Source organism: Tenrec ecaudatus, chromosome 13 (assembly GCF_050624435.1).
Source record: "Tenrec ecaudatus isolate mTenEca1 chromosome 13, mTenEca1.hap1, whole genome shotgun sequence".
Taxonomy (NCBI): Eukaryota; Metazoa; Chordata; class Mammalia; order Afrosoricida; family Tenrecidae; genus Tenrec; species Tenrec ecaudatus.
Window position 1 is genome coordinate 8,346,597 of NC_134542.1, and position 18,904 is coordinate 8,365,500.

Consider the following 18,904-nt stretch of genomic DNA (forward strand, 5'->3'; position numbering starts at 1 on the left):
CTTTATCAGCCATTGCAGAGGACGTCCATCACAGCGTATACTCATCTTCCAATTTTTTGACTTTTTGTAACCTCCTCTGACTTCAAATTCCCTTGGGGTGAGCCAGTTTCCGTCCTTGAGCAGTATACACTTGTTTGAGACGGCTGTAAGACCAAGATGAGTTGATGCTGACATGACTGCCCCAGAGGTCAGAATGGGGCTCGCGCCGCAGTGGGCTGGGAGTCAACCAATTAGGCCGTGGGAGCAAGAGCAGGAGGTTCTGCCCTCTCTTCTTACGGGAACTCAGAGCTATTCCAAAATCACCCACAAAACAGGTGCCTGCTGCATCTGCACATTGTTCTATTTTCATGCTTGAAAGGGTGAAAATAACTACCTGATCCAATCTTTCAGAAATACTTCCAAATTATATGCGGTGATTTCAAAGGATGAGATTTCAATTTGCTACTGAGTCCGGGGAGTGGAAAACAGGGCACCATCTCCAGGTAGCCATGGGGACCAACTTGACAACAAAACCCAGGACTGAGCTTTTGGGTTATATGGCTGAACACTTATTTGGGTGCCCTGAAGTTCAGAATGTCACCACAGACACATCAGCATCCTCTCTTACACTACTTTTAGAGTCATGATGGAGTCGAGATTTTTCTACCCCTGATTTCATGGATCGTCAGTAATAAATAATTAGGAAATGTTATGCATTGGAAACATTAACAGATGTAAAAGTTAGTCACCTGCTCAATATCATTAATCATTTGGGAAATTAAAATCAACTCCACAATGAGATACCACTTCACCCAAAAGCTCACTCAAAAGCTTCACTCAAAACCAAAAGTCCACTGCCACCGAGTCCATTCTGATTCCCAAATAACCCCGTGGACAGAGTGCAACTGTCCTTGTGAGTTTCCAAGGCTGTCGATCTTGATGGGAACAGAAAGCCTCACCCTAATCTCTCGGAGCATCTGGTGGCTTCGAATAGATGACCTCATGCATAGCGACTCAACGTGTGACCCACTATGCCACCCGGGCCCTTCTTCACCCAGACAGAGGGTCAGAATAATATAGACATTGACAAGTGTTGGTGATGATGTGGAGAAACTGGACCTCCTATTATTGCCAGTGGGAATGTAAAGTGGCGTCACCACTGTGGAAAACAGGAAGTTCTTAATTTTTTTTTTTTAAGCAATAAGGAACCAGAGGATCTAGCAATTCCACTCCTAGGTATAGACCCAGGAGAATGGAAACTTAAGTTCTACATGAGTTTTGTACACCTACATTCATCATAACATTCTTCATAACAGCCAAAGGGGGGGTCATAATCCAAACGTCCTTCAATTGATGAACGGTATTATCCACACACAGGAATCTTTGGGATCCCTTCCGCTTGGTCTTTCTTCCTCCCTTTCTCCTTTACTGAAACCAAGTGTGGGCTCCCTTCGATTCCTTTAACAACGTGACATTCACCCGGGTCATTCCTTCACTTCTGCGGCTCCTTCAGTGGAAGATGCGACTCGCAAAACACCATGACACCCACCTTGTCCCAGTTTCTCCTTATGTAGCGTCCCTGTCACCTCACCACAGCTCACCGGAAGTAAAGGGGAGTGAAAGTCAACTGTTTCATTGATGCACTTTCTTAAACCTGAAAAAGAAGAACTCGTCATCCTTGTTGCCAGGGGCACACCTGTCTCCTCTTTGGCCAAGGTCCTTCCTCAAAAGACAGAGGCTCTTAGGAAGCTTTAGTCCAAAACACTAAATAAAAATCTCTAGAGCTGCAAAGTCTTTCTGCCTGGTGCAATTTTTGAAGTGGAACCACAGAAGATTGATCACCATCTGACCCCTCAATAACTTATACAAAACAGAGTGCTCTAGCAGAGAAGCCATATACTTTAGTAAAACCATATGGATCCCCATCGATTCTTAGGACAAGGAAGGTCGCGCTGCAGCTGGGCCACCTTGTCAGAAGCTGCTCTCGGCGCTCCCCACTGGAGTTCTGACTGGATTCCCTGCTGGAGCAGGAAAACGACTGACTGGGCAGCCCAGTGGAGATGGTTCCTAGCGCCTAACTTCTATTGCCATTCTCTGCTTGGCCTCATTTTCCTTTCTCCTCTGCTTTGTTATGGCTTAAAAGGAGCATGGAGAGCGCTGGCATAGTCATAAAACTGCACAGGGACCTGGTTTCATAGACAGGAAGGTTAAAGGTCTCACGGCAGCAGAATGACCAGCTCTCCTTGCTCTTTCTTTTTTTAATATAAAGTGTTTCACTGGGGCTCTTACAGCTCTGTACCCATCCATGCATCACTTGCATCAAGCACATTTGTACCTATGCGGCCACCGTAGCAAGTTGGACTTTTTTTTTAAAACCAGATTTGCAGGAATATCAAGACTGTGTCTTTCATACTGTTTTCGTGTCCCATCAACCAGGAGTCCCTACAGCTTGCTTCTTTTCCCTCCAGAACTCTGAGCTTGCAGCAGTAGAGGCTGCGCTGGATGCTAACCCATAGCCCAGGCCCACACCTCTTCATGCTTCGCAAGCTTCTTCACCCTCATACCGCGAGGCGCAGGCCTGGCTGCACGTTTTCATGCAACTTGTAATCAAGTAGAAGCTACCTCTGAGAACCATCCGTGTGTGGAATCTCAGCTGCAGAAAGCTACAGAGGAGGGCTTGTTCTCACAGTCTCTGAGATTTTCACTACTCCTGGCCCTGGGCTGACAGTCGCCGCTACTCTTTCAGAATTGCTGAAGATCTGACCTGTGTCCTCATACACTGACCGATCTAGTACAGAATCCCAAGAGTGAGGTGTGGGACAAGAGGGCATCAAGGAAGCCAGAGCCAGGCTCCTTCCCAAATAACATTAGCGGTCACATGACACCAACAGTCTCGTACTGTGTCTGTGTCCCTCCACAAATCCTTGTTTTTCTGAGCCTTTGTTTGCTCCACTGTAGACTGAGGAGTTATGTGTGGTCTCACAAGGAAAGGACCATTATTACAGGGTACAAAGATGTTTAGTAAGTTGTAAATAAAATTGGGTTCCAAATAATTGAATCAAGAAGCCCTTATGGAAGAGTGTATTATGTATTGAGGTGCTGATCTCAAGGGCAGCAGTTCTAAAGCCAACACCAGTAATTGGGAGAAATGTGAGGCAGTCTGCTATCTTAGAGATATTAAATCTAGTATGTTAGGCAGGGTTCTCTAGAGAAATGAAACCAGGACACTAATGATTTTATGTACATATGGAGAGGTTTATACAGCGAGAAGGATTGTAACAGCTAATTCGTCCACACAACAGCACAGAGGGCTCAGTCCAATTCGTTTCCATGGACAGCTAATATACTGGAAGTCCTTCAACTCAGATGGGCTGCTGGATCCAAGGTCAAGCAAGCGAACAGCAGAGTCCTCCCTGGGGCAAGGTAAACAGAGTCTGCCCACAGGCAACAAGCTGCAGGGTGGGCCACCAACAGTCAGTAGCTCAGGAGCTTATCAAAGCAGGCCTGATGGGATATCCTATGCCGGCAATGCAAGGCGACAGAATTTCCCAGCCTCAGGCTCAAGTGACCTACGGACCAGCAGCATGGTGAAGCAGGTCTTGAAGGAGCCTCAAATTCTACCGACACGATCCACAGGTTGACCTGACCCACAGGTAGTGTAGCTCACAGGTTGAGGCAGAGAAGTAGCTACAGCAGCAGCACATAAGCTCTGATCACCAGAGAGGAGCAAGGACAGGGGTGGGGCTCCAATCAAAATCTGACCTGATTAACCCCACATATTCCTATCCGCCAGGTTGGTACAATAAACCTATCACATCTAGGAAGCTCAAGGGTGCAGTTCCACTCTGTCCTGCAGGGTACCAATGAATCAGAGTGGACTCTGTGTCAGTGCACATCTATGTCGGTTGGATCACCCCCACCTCAAATTCTACTTTGAAAGCTCAACCTTTTAGGGTTAAAGTCTCTTGTGGGTCATCTCGGCCACAGGTTGCAGACGTCTTGGACCCTACACTCTGGTGGTTCATGGTCAAGGTTCTGACACAATATCTCTCCTCTGTCCCCTACTAGTGTACCTGTGGCTTCAACCAAGATGTGGATGAGTCTGTCCTTAGGTTGACCATCACGCCTAAGCTTGAAGGGGAGAAACTGCTTCGTGTGGGCTGAGTGGGGAACGATAGGGACAACCAACATACCTGTTGATCTGTATACAAGCCAAACCTACCCTGTAGTGCCACACACTCTCCCAGCCCCGTCTTCTTCATCGTCCTCATGTAGTGAGGCACAGCCTGTCATGCACTGTCATTCAACTTTTAATCTAGCACAATCCGCCCTCCCCCCATGTCTGGAGGTGTGTCCTGTCTCAGCTAGGAGATTAGTCTCTAGCCAGGTTCTGGAGGAGAAATCTTGGAAATGAGCTCCGTGGTAGTGAAATGTTCATTTGCTGGGTTTGTAAGGCAAGAGAAAAGACAGTCACATGGGGAACTCTCCTCTCGCAGCACCAGAACCAGGTCCGGGCCTGCTGAGAAAAGACCTGAGCATCTGGCAAGTGGAGTAGACACATCCCTGGAGCCACGGCCAACACCCCACGGTGGAGGAGCCGTCCACAGTGAGCTTCCTGTTTATTCCCTCACCTGCTCAAAGCACAGGTCCTGTCAGAAGGCAGGGTGTTTCCTGTGAGCCACCTGCAGAAGGAGCTCCTAAATGTCTGACTGGTGCCCCTCAGGCCCTCATGATGACGCAGCCGGTCTACAGGGCTCCGTGCCTGTTATTAGCAGCTCGATACATGACATGGAATAAGCATACTAGTGAGGCTCAGATGGTATTTCTGGGACACCTGAAAACCTGCAGCTAATTTCCGTCTGCAAGCTGCACCAGCACTGGGAAAGTCTTAGAGAGTCAGCTTCTGCCATGGTGCTCTGCGTGGAAGGAACTGGAGCGCCAGCTGCAGGGCCAGATCTCTCTCTGAGGCCACCTCCAGCACTGCCTCCTGGCTCACTGGCTGTTTCCCCAGGCCCCGCGGCAACCACGGAGATGCACTGAGCACCTGGTCCTCCTTGCAGAGCCCCATCCATCCCACCTGATGAGCGGGTGCTAGAGCGCCAGATTTTCACAGTGTCTCGTGCAAAAGCGGACGGGCCACTGCTTTGTCAAATCATTTTTCTGCAGCTGAGCCACAAAGGATCTCCCTGGAGCTCCAGGTGCTCCGGGACAACCTGTATCACTTTTGTTTGGAGACCGAGAGCCTGCTGGAGGACCACTTCGTGGTCTGGGCTTCCACCCAGAGCAACCTCTCTAATGTCCCTACAACATTGGCGTGTCCTCCAGCACCTGGAGGGTTTATAGCAAAACGAGTCGGGAAAAGCTGACCCTGAGAGGGCTGGAAACCTGGACCCTGTTTCTGTGCCACCTTCAGGACTGGCTCAAGTAGCATTGACTGCAGTGGACCATGCTCCGGTAGAACCTCGGGGCTCCTCATCCTCAATCCCCAGTCCCAACACGGGGACCAGGTTGCAAACCAGCTGGGTGGCTGGGATTCATACCTGCAAGACCTCATCAGGAATGTTCAAGAGCATCAAGTTATGCCCGTGGTGCTCCTCCAACTGCTGTGGGGCTCAGGGCAGGCCCTGTTCATTGAGTGCCAGCCCTGTCTGGGCAGCTTAGAGGCAGTCCGCAGACACCTTTCCTATAGAAAGCTCCTCATCCCCACCAGGGACAGGCACCCCACAGCCCAGTGCCTTTCAATCCCTTGTTTCAGGGAGTATTTGTTGGTAGTATTTACCTTAGTTTTATAGCTTTCAGATGATAATTCATTGAGTTCTTCTTTGGTTTTTTCATTAGAAGCCCTTGACCTCTTGCACTTCACCCCTGGGGGAGCACCTTTGCCCCCGGGACAGCTTGAGCCCTCCCCTCGAGATTTCTCTGCAACTCCTCTCTCTCTTCTCGTGCCTCTGTCTTTGAGACATGACTCAGTGAGGAGCCATAGCCTCGTGCCTGTCCCCACCCCGTGAAGCTCCTTCATGCTGCCCCTGTGGAGGATAGCCAAGGCAGGAGGCTTCCCACTGTAATCTGAGCAGAGTCCTGAGAAACGGTCCGAAGCAGCACAAACCAGTCCCATCCGGCAGGATTCAGCCAGTGGCTCTTGCCCCTCAAGCTGTCCAGGATGAGGACGCCCCATGACTGAAGGATCCAGGTGCTTTGGACCAGTCTCCCAAGTCCTATCAAGTGCTGCACAACACAGCTAAAATTGCCTTCTCCTGTAATTTCCCATACAGCGCGAGTGTAATGTTTATGGTTACACACTCACCGTGGCTCACGGAAGAGGCAAAACCCACTCTCAAGTCCCCCAGCCTGCATTAAAGGGAAGGATGCATGGAGAGAAATGAACCAAGCCAGCATCTTTCAGGAGATCCAAAGAAGCATTGAGCTTCTGGAAAGACTTCTCAATGCCGCCCACGACGCCTTCCTCATCCAGGATCCTGCTTGTCAAAGACTGTGCAGGAAGGGCTTCAAAGAGACGCGAGTATTTCTTGACTCAGCATTCGCCTAATCCAGCTGGAGAGCTTCTTGCTTTACACTTGCATTTCTCAGGCATTTCATGACCAGTGGCTCCGGGACAACCTGTATCACTTACTTTTTGAGACCGAGAGCCTGCTGGAGGGTCACTTGGTGGTTCTGGACAGCCCCTAGAGCAGCTGAGGGAGCACTGTCCTCTTCCATTTCAGAGGATGAAGGGCCTTTCTACTGTTACAGTCACAGGAAGATCAGATTGCTGTGAAGGATTACAGACATCACGAGTGCTGATGCACGGGAAAACCCCCGTTCCTTTCTGCATGTTCTGCAGCACACCAAGGCAGGAAGCCAGACCTGCCAGGCGGCACAGCCTAGTATTATTCTTTGTCAAGAGTGTGCTTCTCTGTAGCCACTCCCATGAGTGGGTTTCTTTGGAAATGCAGCATGACCCCAGGGTTGCAGGTGTCCAGGACCTGCGGGGAGGCATTCGGCTCCTTCACTCGTGAGGCCGCACGGCAGCAGGTCGAGTGCCCTCAGCCACAAATCCTCACTAAGAGATTCAGCAAAGACATTTGCGCCCAGATCACCAACGAGTGTGTTGCGGTTGAAAGAGACATGCCAGAAGCCGGACATCCAGGTGAGATCGGGCCTCCTGCAGGCAAGACTCCCAATCTAAGGGTTTCTTCAAGCTGTCTCGTGGTCTGAGACTTTTAAGATCTTGGCCAGGTGATCCACTCCTTGCCATGTCAGATGACACCCTGAGAAGTTCAGTCTTCAGGACTACAGGCTTCTTTATACCTTTGACCAATGAACCACAGATACCTGTTTATTCACTCTCTTTGTTAGAATAGTTCAATGTCTGTCTGTCTGTCTTTCTCTCTCCCCGCCCGTTCAGTTCCGGGTTCTCCAGAGCACCTGAGCTGCTGATCCAGCCTGGCACAGCTTCACAGAGCAGGTAGGGGGCAACTCTTTGGAACCGCCTGAAGGAACGCCACTTCGGAAAACCTTCCTTCTATCAGCTGCGTCTGTGTCCCAGGCCCAGCTGGAAGCAGCTCTTTGTAGAGATCAAGGGCGGATCCTTATTCATGTGGAGGGTGGTCAGCAGAGGCGATCAGGTCCAGCATGCCCTGGCAGAGGCAGGGAGGGAGAGGGCCCTGCAGCGCGCGCAGGTACGGGCAGTGCCAGTCCATGTCAGCCCCCTTCTCCAGTAGTTCACCTTGGCCAGAGGGGCGCCTGCTGCCAAGTCCACGCCCACACTGCCATGGGTACCCCGGCCTCGCGGCCCACCACCCTCCCCGGGTCCCAGCCCCGCCGGCTGCTCCCCACGCCGTGGCCAGCAGCAGCGGTCCGGCGCAGGGAGGCCAGCCCCTGGACGCTAAGCTCTCGCGGCCGTTAACGCCAGCCTCCCCGTTCCAGCCAGCGGCCCTGCCTCTGCTGCTTCAGCGCCCCTGAGGGAGGCTGTCTCCTCCAGACTGCGGAGCGCGAGTCCATGGTCCTGCGATGCTCTGCGTCCCAGCGCGGGGCTACGCAGAGCTTGATCGCTGGTTTTATCCACTCTTGGGCTTGACGGTTGAGAAAGTGAATGCCAAGAGTCCAGTGACAGGCCCACGCCCACAGGGTCAAAGGCTGACGCTGACGGACGCCCAGCCAGCTTGGCCATGCCACCTGTGCTCTGTGTAGCAGGAGGAGGGCCAGTTAAACAATTTGCGGGTGGTTGGTTTTCTTTCATATGAGCAGGCTTAAAAAATGTTTGTGAAAAAATGGAATGGGAGGATAATGGGAATTTCCCTTGAAGCCCTTTGTATGCCAATGCCTCGACTCAGAAGGAATCCACTCAGTGGGGGACAGCTCTGCCGTGGACCCTGGCCACCGGGGTCTAGTTACAGATCCATCACCCAGTTACTTGTCTATGGTGTTAACATGCTGTGGCAATTGAGTCGATCTTACAGACTTGTCAAGAATGAGTATAGCTAGCTAAGCAATTGCAGAAGTGAGTTCATTAATAAAATGGGATGGCACATGATCATTTCAATGTTTCTAATGATCAGAAGTGTTCTCATCTTTCTTACCTTTCGGACGGCCTCTTTTCCTTGGGACTTTGGTTCCTTGAGTTGATAAATGGATCCTAGGTTGGCCTCTCTTTATCCCTGAGAAAATGGAAGAAAAAAAGAAATCATCCTCGGCCCAGATGAGCAAGGCAAATACTGGTGCTTTCAAAAATTCCCACTAACACACACTTTTCCACTAACACGTACTTGTCAAATTAACAAAGGACAAATTCATAGCCCCTTCTTTTAAGCTACTGGGACATTGTTAGCATACTTTAGGATCACCCCATATTTCACTTTCCATCTCTTCATAAAGGTTTCAAAGGAAAAAAGTGAACAATTGAATTCAGAATTCCACCCATATCCCAAACAACAGAAAGTTACGTGCCTGATACTTGTGAATATACGTCTTTCAAAATCTTGATAGCAAACCCAGGAGATAGGAATAACGACCACTCCTGTTCCAGAAAGTCACGCATACAGTCCAAAATCACGAAATCCACGCAAGTCCTTGCAGGTTTCCTTTAATAGAAAACCAAACCCCTTTGAGTGAGGTCTGATGCAGAGCGACCCTATAGGACAGGGTAGACCTTCCCCTGTGGGATTCTGAGTCGAAAACACTTTAGAGAAGCAGAAAGCCTCATTTTTCTCCCATGGAGCAGCTGGTGGTTTCCAACCGTTGAGCTTGAGACAGGCAGTCCAGCATGTACCCACTACGCCGCAGGGCTCATCCTTTAGTAGGGAAGGAAATGCAGGGGAGCTCTGTGCGTTAAGGGAGAGCCTTCATCGGTTTCACAGGTGAGATCCAGGCTACTCGGCTCTCCTGGAATGAAGATCATTTACACATTTATGCTGAAAATGATAGGGATCATTTATACATTTATGCTGAAAGTGATAGGGAGTACAGCCTGGGCGATGCCCACCTGGGTTTGGAAAAGGAAGTGAAGATCTAGGGTTGAGCAAGAGGAATGGTAGAAATTCAGTCCTCCAAAACTTCAAGTCGTAATGAAGGAATGCTGGCAGGTGTCCTAATAGAGAGTGCTCTTTCATTTGCCGGGTGATTGTGTTCCTGCAAGTCAGATTTGCCATCATTCACGCGTATTTGACGGTGCTGCGGGGTGGGTGGGAACTGCCCAACTTGAGGTGAGACTCCGAGCACAAATGATTGGTGCCATCCAGACACCTTGCACGGGGACCGAAACCAAACTCCCTGCCATCGAGCCCATGCAGCGCCACAGAGAGCCGAGAGGATGGGTAGAACTACCCCTGTGGATTTCTGAGACTGTCACTGTTTCTGGGAGCAGAGTGCCCTGTCTTTCTGCCACAGAGCAGCTGCTGGTTTAGAACTGCCAACCTTGTACTTAGCAGCCTGACGCATAACTAGTATGCCACCAGGGTGCCTCCGGAAGATAGCAGAGTGTCCCTATGTTACCTTGATACTGTTCTGCTACCCTGTAACGTGTCAGAGAAAGACGTCGTTTGCTTAAGTCGTTGGATTTTGGAGCCTCTTTATTAGAGCAGCTTAGTTTAGATCCTAAGTGTTCAGCATGGAAGTAATGACCGCAGCCCTCAGGGGACTGCCGGCCTCCACGGGTGCAGTGGACTGAGCTTGTGACGTCCATCCCTTCTGACCTCTTTGAAGTGTGTGCTTTGGTACTTTCTTCTGTGTTCTCTTCCTCTTCTTGGGTCGCTCAAGCAAAAAGGAGTACAAATAGAGCTACAAATAGAGTTCTAAAGCTTTATAGGTCAGTGGTTTTTAAGTATTTTTCCCAGGCTTCGGCCCCTGAAGAGCACGAAATAGCTACCTACCAGCGGCCAGTGCAGAAGCTGACTACAGTTTTAGTTTGTTGTATTTTGCTCGGCATGCACCTTGTGCTGCGGCTCAGATGTGGTGGTTGTTACGGGCCTTCGAGTGGGCTCTGATCCACAGAGACCCTACACACACCAGAATGAGACTGTCACGGTCCTGTGCCGTGATTCCCCACAATAGTTCCTCTGCCTGAGCCCGCTGATGTAGTCACTGTGTTCATCCACTTTATTGAGTGTCCTTGTCAACAAGCTGATGGAAGCACGCTTCTCGATCAGAAAGTTGGCCAGGTTGCTGTCTTCCCCCCAGACCCCCCTGCCCCCCATGATCTGAAGGCAACGGGGAGGGAGCACATCTGGAGAGGGATCTGCACTTGGGAGAGGGAAGTGGAAGGGGTGACTGTCCCACTTTCCTGCCTTCCAGTCTAAGGGCACCAATCGGCCCTATACAACTCCAGTGGAAAAAGAGCAGTCTTACTGATTTGAAGGAATTGGGGATCAATTACCAGAGAACAGTAAAATCTCAAGAAGGAGTGAACCATTAGGGGAGAACCTTGATGGTCTTCTTGATTCACGTGTGTGGGACAGTCGTGAAGCTCATCAGCGAAGGCTAAAAGGGCAGAACTGTGACAGGGCTGTCACCTAGCCCAGGAGCAAGTACATTTGCAGTCCACTGCCTGAATTAAGGAAAACAAAATGATGGAAGTGGATGGAAATGCCCTGTCACCACGGTGGTGGTATTTACATGACTGAACACGTTGGGCAAAACTCATCCAGTGATACCCTTAGAAGCAGTGCATTGGTTGCATGGAAAGATAGCTCCATCAATTGGACAATAAAATTAACATGTGGAAGACACAGAAAGAAATCTCTAAAGCTTGGTTGAAGAACATAAAAGAGACATGAATAAATGGGTACTAGATCCTCCCTATATAAGTCCCTAGTCTTTCTAAAGTAATGTGCTGGTTTAATGTGTTTCCAATCAAAGCCCAAATCGATGTCAGGGATTTATTTATTCTATGAGACGAGAGACTCCTCCTCAGATCTTTCGATAATTATGTCGTTAGCATCTGCTGAAATGACTGCGGGATCTTGGAGTCCTACCTGTAATCTCCTCAATGACCCCTTTCTGTGACTAAATACTCTGAATACTTCCACTAACATTTCTTCCAAGACCGACCTATCTCTCTCTCTCTCTCTCTCTCTCTCTCTCTCTCTCTCTCTCTCTCTCTCTCTCTCTCTCTCTCTCTCTTTCTCTCTCTATCTCTCTCTGTGTGTGTCTTTCCTCTGGAACGTGCTTTCCTGACAGAAAACCCCTAGTTTTAGCATCTTCCATAATCTGGATAGACTGAGAACTTTCTAAACCATCAAGTCTTATTTCCTTTTAGTTAAGCAAGTCTTCCCCCACTTTATCCATTCTCTCTCTCTCTCTTTCAATTCCCACGAAAACCACTCTTGCTGTCTAGTTGATTCCAACTCAGACGGGGTCCTGCCCAGGCCTATCCTCATCACAGAAGCAGCGCCGTGTCTTTCTCTCACAGAGTGGCTGGTGGTTCCAAGGGCCCACTTTCCAGTTGGCAGCCGAGCTCTGACTGCTGCACCACCAGGGCACCTTCCCTGCATTTTCATAGAAGTTGCAAAAAGAAACCAGCCTTGGGGTAGTCACATACTCACGTGTCAACTTGAGGACATTCTGAGTGAAAGGGTGGAGTCTGGCCTGTCAATCAGGTTATAGCCAATGATGCCTCTGGGTGGGCATGGACTTCTTTCTCCATCTTCAAAGCCAGTAACATGACATCTCTTCGGCCATTCTTCTACTTTATTCTAAATTCAAAATCTTTCTCTCCACAAGGGGGAAAAGGATCTCCATGGTCAAGGTCTATGCGATTAGATTTGGCACATCCAGATAATCCAGGATAAACTCTTTGTGATAAAGTCTTGAACTAAATTCCATGTTCAGAGTCTCCTTGGCCACAGGTAAAGGAATAGATGATAGGTTTCAGGGATGGGATGCTTTGTTGGGTTGAATAATGCTTCTTCCAAAATTCATGTCCAGGCCAAACATCAGAATGTTATCTTATTTGGTAATTGACACTTTGTAGATATGATCAAGTTGAAAAGAGGTCATTCTGGATTGTGGTGGGCCCTAATCCAATGTCGGGTGTCCTTATGAGAAGGGGGACATGCGAATAAACACATCCAACCACATGAGGATAGAGACAGACAATGGAGTTACAGGGGCCAACGAATACTAGAAGGTAGATGGGGCGAGGAAGGGATCTTCCCTGAAGGCTTCAGGGTCTGTTGACCCCTTGATTTTGGCTCCCCAGCTTCCAGAACCACTAAAGAATAAATAATCGAGGGCTTTAAGGCACCCATTTTGTGGCAACTTGCGAAAGTATTCCTAGGAAATCAAGATGGATGGCGTCATCTTTGGCTAGGTCATATCTCTGCCCATCAGTTTGTGGTTTTTGTTGTGTGCTGTCAGGTTGATTCTGACTCATACTGATGCCATATGACAGAGTAGAACTGCCCCATAGGGGTTTCTCTTAGGGAAGCTGTTGCTGTCCTGGTCTTTTCACCCACAGTCCAAATGAACTGCTGACCATAAACAATGGCAATGAAACATTAGCATTAAGAAAACCCCCCTTTTAACATCAAAATCAAGTACATTCATATTCTCGCTTACTTCTTTTCCTCTTCTGTTTTCCCAGAACAGGGTAGTCTCCAGTGTCCACAACATCTAGGAGAATAGGAGTTGATGTTGAGGGAACTGTAATTCATAATTAAAAAAATCTTAGGGCAATTCATATTACTGCAGATCGAGTTGATAAAGTCATCTGGATGATCACACCTGTCTTCCTTTTAAAGAAATGAAAATAGATTCCATTAAGATAGAAGACTCGAACAAGTAAATGTGGTGAGGAAAGCTGATGGTGCCCGGCTATCAAAAGAGATAGTGACTGGGGTCTTAAAGGCTTGAAGATAAACAAGCGGCCATCTAGCTCAGAAGCAACAAAGCCCACATGGAAGAACACACCAGCCTGTGTGATTGAGTGGTCCCGAAGGGATCAGTTATCAGGCATCAAAGAACAAAAAATCATATCATTGGCTGTACACCTCCATGATAGGATCGCTGAAGACAAATGGGTGCATAAGCAAATGTGGTGAAGAAAGCTGATAGTGCCCGGCTATTAAAAGAGATAGTGTCTGGGGTCTTAAAGGCTTGAAGATAAACAAGCGGCCATCTAGCTCAGAAGCAAAAAAGCCCACATGGAAGAAGCACACCAGCCAGTGTGATCACGAGGTACCAAAGGGACCAGGTATAAGGCATCATGCAAAAAAAAAAAAGGATATATATGTATATATATGTGTGTATGTATGTATATATGTATGTGTGTATGTGTGTATGTGTGTGTGTGTATATATACCATATTGAATGAAGGGGGAAGTGCAGAGTGGAGACCCAAGGCCCAAGTGTCGACCACTGGAGATCCCCTCATAGAGGGGTTTAGGAGAGGAGATGGGTCAGTCAGGGTGCGAGGTAGTACCGATGAAGAACACAGCTTTCCCCCAGATCCTGGATGCTTCCTCCCCCCTACTTCCATGATCTGAATTCTACCTTGCAGGACTGGATAGGGCAGAGGTTGTACACTGGTGCATATGGGGGCTGGAGGCACAGGGAATCCAAGGTGGATAATACCTTTAGGACCAAGGGTGTGAGGGGCGGTGCTGGGAGAGTGGAGGGTGAGTGGGTTGGAAAGGGGCAACTGATTATAAGGATCCACATGTGATCTCCTCCCTGGGAGATGGACGGCAGAGAAGGGGGGGAAGGGAGACTCCAGATAGGGCAAGATATGACAAAATAACAATATAAATTACCAAGGGCACATGAGGGAGTGGGGAGCGGGGAGGGAGGGGGAAAAAAAAAGAGAACCTGATGCAAAGGGCTTAAGTGGAGAGCAAATGCTTTGAGAATGATTGGGGCAGAGAATGTGCGGATGTGCTTTATACAATTGATGTATGTATATGTATGGATTGTGATAAGAGTTGTGTGAGCCCCTAATAGAATGTAAAAAAAGAAAATGATTAGGGCAAAGAATGTACAGATGTTCTTTATACAATTGATGTATATATATATGTATGGATTGTGATAGAAGTTGTATGAGCCCCTAATAAAATGTTTAAAAAAAACAACAACAAAAATAAAATAAAACTTATAATACTCACCATCATCCCTTTAAAAAAAAAGATAGAAGACTCGAGGTCTTCCTTTATTTCTCAGTGGGACTCTCAAAACAGACTCTTAAGGACTTATGTGCTCCAGTTTCCTTAGGAACTGGAAGAGTTATCCTGCTTAGGTCTTAGAACTGCTGTGACAATAGAATAAGATCTCACATACATACGTTAGTAGGGGGTCATGATATAAACCAATGGCTATGTGAAGGGCATTGATTAAAGAGTCTTTCCTCCAGACCAGCTGCAATGTGAAGTCTTCAAGTCTTCCTCAGATTGCGAGGCAGTGACACGATTACCTCCCTGTAAAGTACACTCTGCTTTTTTTGAGTTCTGTGTAAGATTGTGACAGGGGTAGAAATCATTGTATAAAGCCAAGGCTTTATTATTAAGATACTAATTAGTGAAAAGGGATACCAGGTGGTGTAGTGGGTTACATGATGGGCTGCTTCACACAAGATCAGCAGTTTAAAACCACCGGTTTGTGTTGAGACTCTCTACTCTCTTAAAGATTTACAATCTTGGAAACCCACAGAGACATTCTTATTATGTCCTGTAGGGTGGTCACGATAAGTCACAACCATCTCGATGGCAGTGAGTTTATTGTTTGCAATTACTATACCAAAGAGATGCTACTATTTTTATTACACCATCCACGCATAAGCAACAAGGATCATCCTGTTGAACAGGGTTTTATGAAGACTCTTTGTCTCCCTGCCATTCCCCAAAGTCAAGCAAATTGAGAGAATGGGATTCTGGGAAGGATTAAACCATTCGCCAACACTTCAGGGGGACTTGTGAACTACCTGCAATCAGACATTTGAGCAGTCTTTACATCTCATGTGAGATGTTTGATTACTTTTCATCCTTGCTTCCTGAGTTCCTAGTACAGCTTTTGAGAAACACATGACATGGGAAGGTGTGATAGTTACATAATTTCATGTCACCTTGATAAATAAGTATAGCCTGTCAATCAAGTCCTAGCTTGATGATGCCTTCTTGTGGGAGTGATCTTCTCATGAGGATTCTGGGAACTTCCTCTCTCTTCATTCTGCCATCAGAAGGGGCCGTCATCTCTCTCTCTCCCTCACTCTCTCTCTCTCCTCACTGTTTTCACCCTCCTGTTGACAAGCCACGTAGAACCGTGTTGAGGAGCCACACTCAGAGAGCTGGAGGAGTTGTGTGAAGATGTGCACCAGCATGGAGATGCTTCTATTGCAAGCATCCACAAGACTTTTCACCCACCGGCCTGTGAGCTTTCTGCATCCAGTATCATTGCATGTGCAATGTGAGTCTGAGGAGGAATTTCTAGGCTAGTATCAGACACCGGGGGCTAATATCAGACTTATGGACCTGATCTAGACTGGGCTGGGATGTTTTCACTATATGCCCTTGCTCTTTGATATAGACGTCTTTCTTCCACATATATGAGTGTCAATGAATTTGTTCCTCTAGTCTACCTGGACTAACACAAAATTCTTATTTCCATATGCTGGGAGCTCAGCTCCTTGGCCAAAATCACAATTTATGAAGACTCCTTTACTCCATCAGTGATTCCCTCTTCCCTATTATTTTTCTAAAATCTGTAGTTCCAAGTTTAAGTTCTTGAGAGAACCTAAGAGTCGATGTCTATTGGGTCTCTGGATAAAGGCCAGAGGCCTCTGGATGAAGGTGCTGGGAGATGGATGTGGGGCGGAGATTCATGAGAGGAGCTAGCATGTCCAGGGAGAGTCTTTCTCATATCTCCTTCTGATCATTAGGAACAGTGACACAAGTCAGTTACCAAGTGAGCACTTCTTGGGAACTAATCCTTGAGGCTTCTACCCAGCACTCTTTCCTCAAAACCATAGCATCCCTGTCTGTTTCCTCTCCTTTTTATCATCTTTCCGCACTCAACTGATTGCCAATCAGTTTTCAACTTTCTCTACATAATTGACTTTACATATCTTCTCCATTTTCCTCTTTTCTTTATTTCCCTTTCCATTTTTTTTCCTTTCTGTATCTTTTTGTCTATGTTTTTATCAGTGATCTTGGGCAGATTTTTTTAATCACATTTCTTTTTCCCATGGTGACTTATATTTCCTCCCTTTCTTCTCTGATTCACTCATTTGACCTGGAGCTTCTATTTCTCCCTCCTTTTTACATTCCCATTTGTCCATTATTGTCCTTCAGGGTCCCTTCTATCACCATCTTCAAAATGCTGTTCTGGGACTTTGACCACAGCCCCAAGGGCATTCAACTGGCCAGCTCCATAATGAAGGTCTCTCCCGTGAACTTGACATAGCAGGTTATTTGCAAGTTTCCCTTTGTTATTATGTTAAACTAGTTAAAATCAACACCCGTATCCAAACTAGAAGAGCAGTCTTTTATATTCATTTAGGAAAATTGGATTTGTTCATGTAATTTGTCATTTCTTTGCTCCTAGGCTTTCTTTTCTTACATCTGTATCCGGGGACAATCTATGAAGAGGCTCAAATAACCTTCTCTTGCTGTCTCTGTGTTACTTGTGGCCAGGTAAGGCCATGTGATGGGAGAAAACTAGGGGGGAGTTTGCAACGTCCTTCTATAGAAGATTTTCTTAGAAGTAAGGATGGCAAGACCTTGGACTTGTTATCAAGAGAGTACCTGGGAAAGGACATCCTACTAGGTAAAGTAGCGGGGCAGTGAAAAAGAGGAAGGCTCTCAACAAGATGGATTGACACCGGGGGTGTAGCAATGGGCTCGAACATAGAGGAGAGTGTTCTACTGGACACCAGGTTGTTGGGCACAGGAACCGACTCAATGGGAACTGGCAACCACAATGACAAAGGCAAAATGTAGACTTTACCTCCCTGAAGACAACAAAACAAAAAATTCATGAGTTGATTACAAGATCACATGACCGTTACTTGTGTATTGTATGGCTGTCAGCTGGTGGGTCTTCTAACCTTGTCATCTTACTTAGTTGAGGGAAATTGAGGGTTCGCTGGCAACAAGAGATGGTAAGAAGACAACGAAGGACACCTTTGAGACAGTGACCAGTGACAGGCCTCAGTATCATCAAGTTCCACTCTGATGTTCAGAGCTGCAAGGACCACATTCGAGATCCCAAAGTGACCTGCCATGCTTCTTTTTCATTGAAGCCCGGACTCATGGCCCAGCCCTTACCCTGCTCTGCATTGGTACAGTGTGGCAGGCAGTCACCCAGCAAGCCACGGACTGTGAGACAGCTGTACCTGCTTGCTCAGGCTCTACAACACATCCCACTGCTGTCTCCTCTGTTTTGAGTGCATTGTTTTGGTCACTCAGTGACGTGCTTGCTCTTGTGCTCATCTGCTCGTCCTCCCTGAGAAGCTCTGGGATTCTAGTCTCCAGCAAGGTTTTCCCTAGACCACAAAGGAATTACAAATAATTTATTTCTTCCTTCCCATCATGATGAACTTTTAAATGTTATTAGTAAATATTACAAATCCTCCATTACTCCTACCCTTAATCATAGATGAATCAGTGCATTTTTAGATTCTCTGTCCTTTTTACTGGATATTTTATACTTCCAACAACTAATCGCTATTCAAACCGCTAACTGTGATTATTAAAATGGATTCAAATTTTACATAATGGTATTAAATTTAAAATATATGACTTCTTAGCTGTAATTCTCATTCAAGAAAACATATGAATGGTATTCCCCAAGGCTGACTATTATTGTGATTTTTTTATTCTGGTCATTTCCAAGGAGAAATGACTAAGCGTTTCACAAATAATTAAAATATATTATAGACTATTTGGTTTAAGGGTGGATAACTTCTCTTGGGTTTGAGGGTTTTTTTTGTTTGTTTTATGTTACTGCTACTGTGGTCTGGGAAATAATTTTCTCTTTAGTGTGTATCTGAGGTGAAAAATATCTTAAAATTGAAAGTAGTGATTAAATGTCTTGCCTTTGGAGTCAAATACATCATGATCATGATCATCATCAGAGTAAACAAGTTTATAAGTTATTTTGTGCCACAAACTATTCCAAGTTCTTTACATAAATTAAATTAGTTTATTCTCCCAACAGCCCTATCGCTAAAAGTCAGGCACAGAGAAATGAAATAACTTATCAAAGTAAGTAGCAGTTCTGGTGGTGACATGGTTAATTTGGTGGTCTGCTTATCAGCACTGTGAATGAAACAGCTACTCCAGAGGAGAAAAATGTGGATCTGTTTCTGTAACGTTGACAGCCTTGGGGACCTTAAAGGGGGAAGTTCTACTCTGTTCGGTACAGATGGTATGTGTCGGAAGCGGACTTGATGGCAATGGATTTGCTTTCTTAGTTTTGACTCAATTGTGCAGTAGAGCTAAAC

At 46.9% G+C, this 18,904-nt stretch overlaps 1 protein-coding gene across 2 annotated transcripts in view; it reads right to left on the reverse strand.

Moving 5' to 3' along the window:
- Positions 1 to 18,904, reverse strand: part of LOC142423801 (nuclear body protein SP140-like protein) — a 42,107-nt gene that overhangs the window by 7,488 nt on the left and 15,715 nt on the right. The window contains exons 5-8 of one of the 2 annotated variants that reach the window (XM_075528883.1): positions 13,033 to 13,086; positions 8,559 to 8,636; positions 1,529 to 1,633; positions 1 to 143 (exon numbers count right to left, since the gene is read on the reverse strand). In XM_075528883.1, the coding sequence (XP_075384998.1) occupies positions 1 to 143; positions 1,529 to 1,633; positions 8,559 to 8,636; positions 13,033 to 13,086 (380 nt within the window). Of the gene's footprint in view, positions 144 to 1,528; positions 1,634 to 8,558; positions 8,637 to 13,032; positions 13,117 to 18,904 lie in introns of both variants that reach the window. The other variant, XM_075528882.1, reaches the window with a different exon arrangement.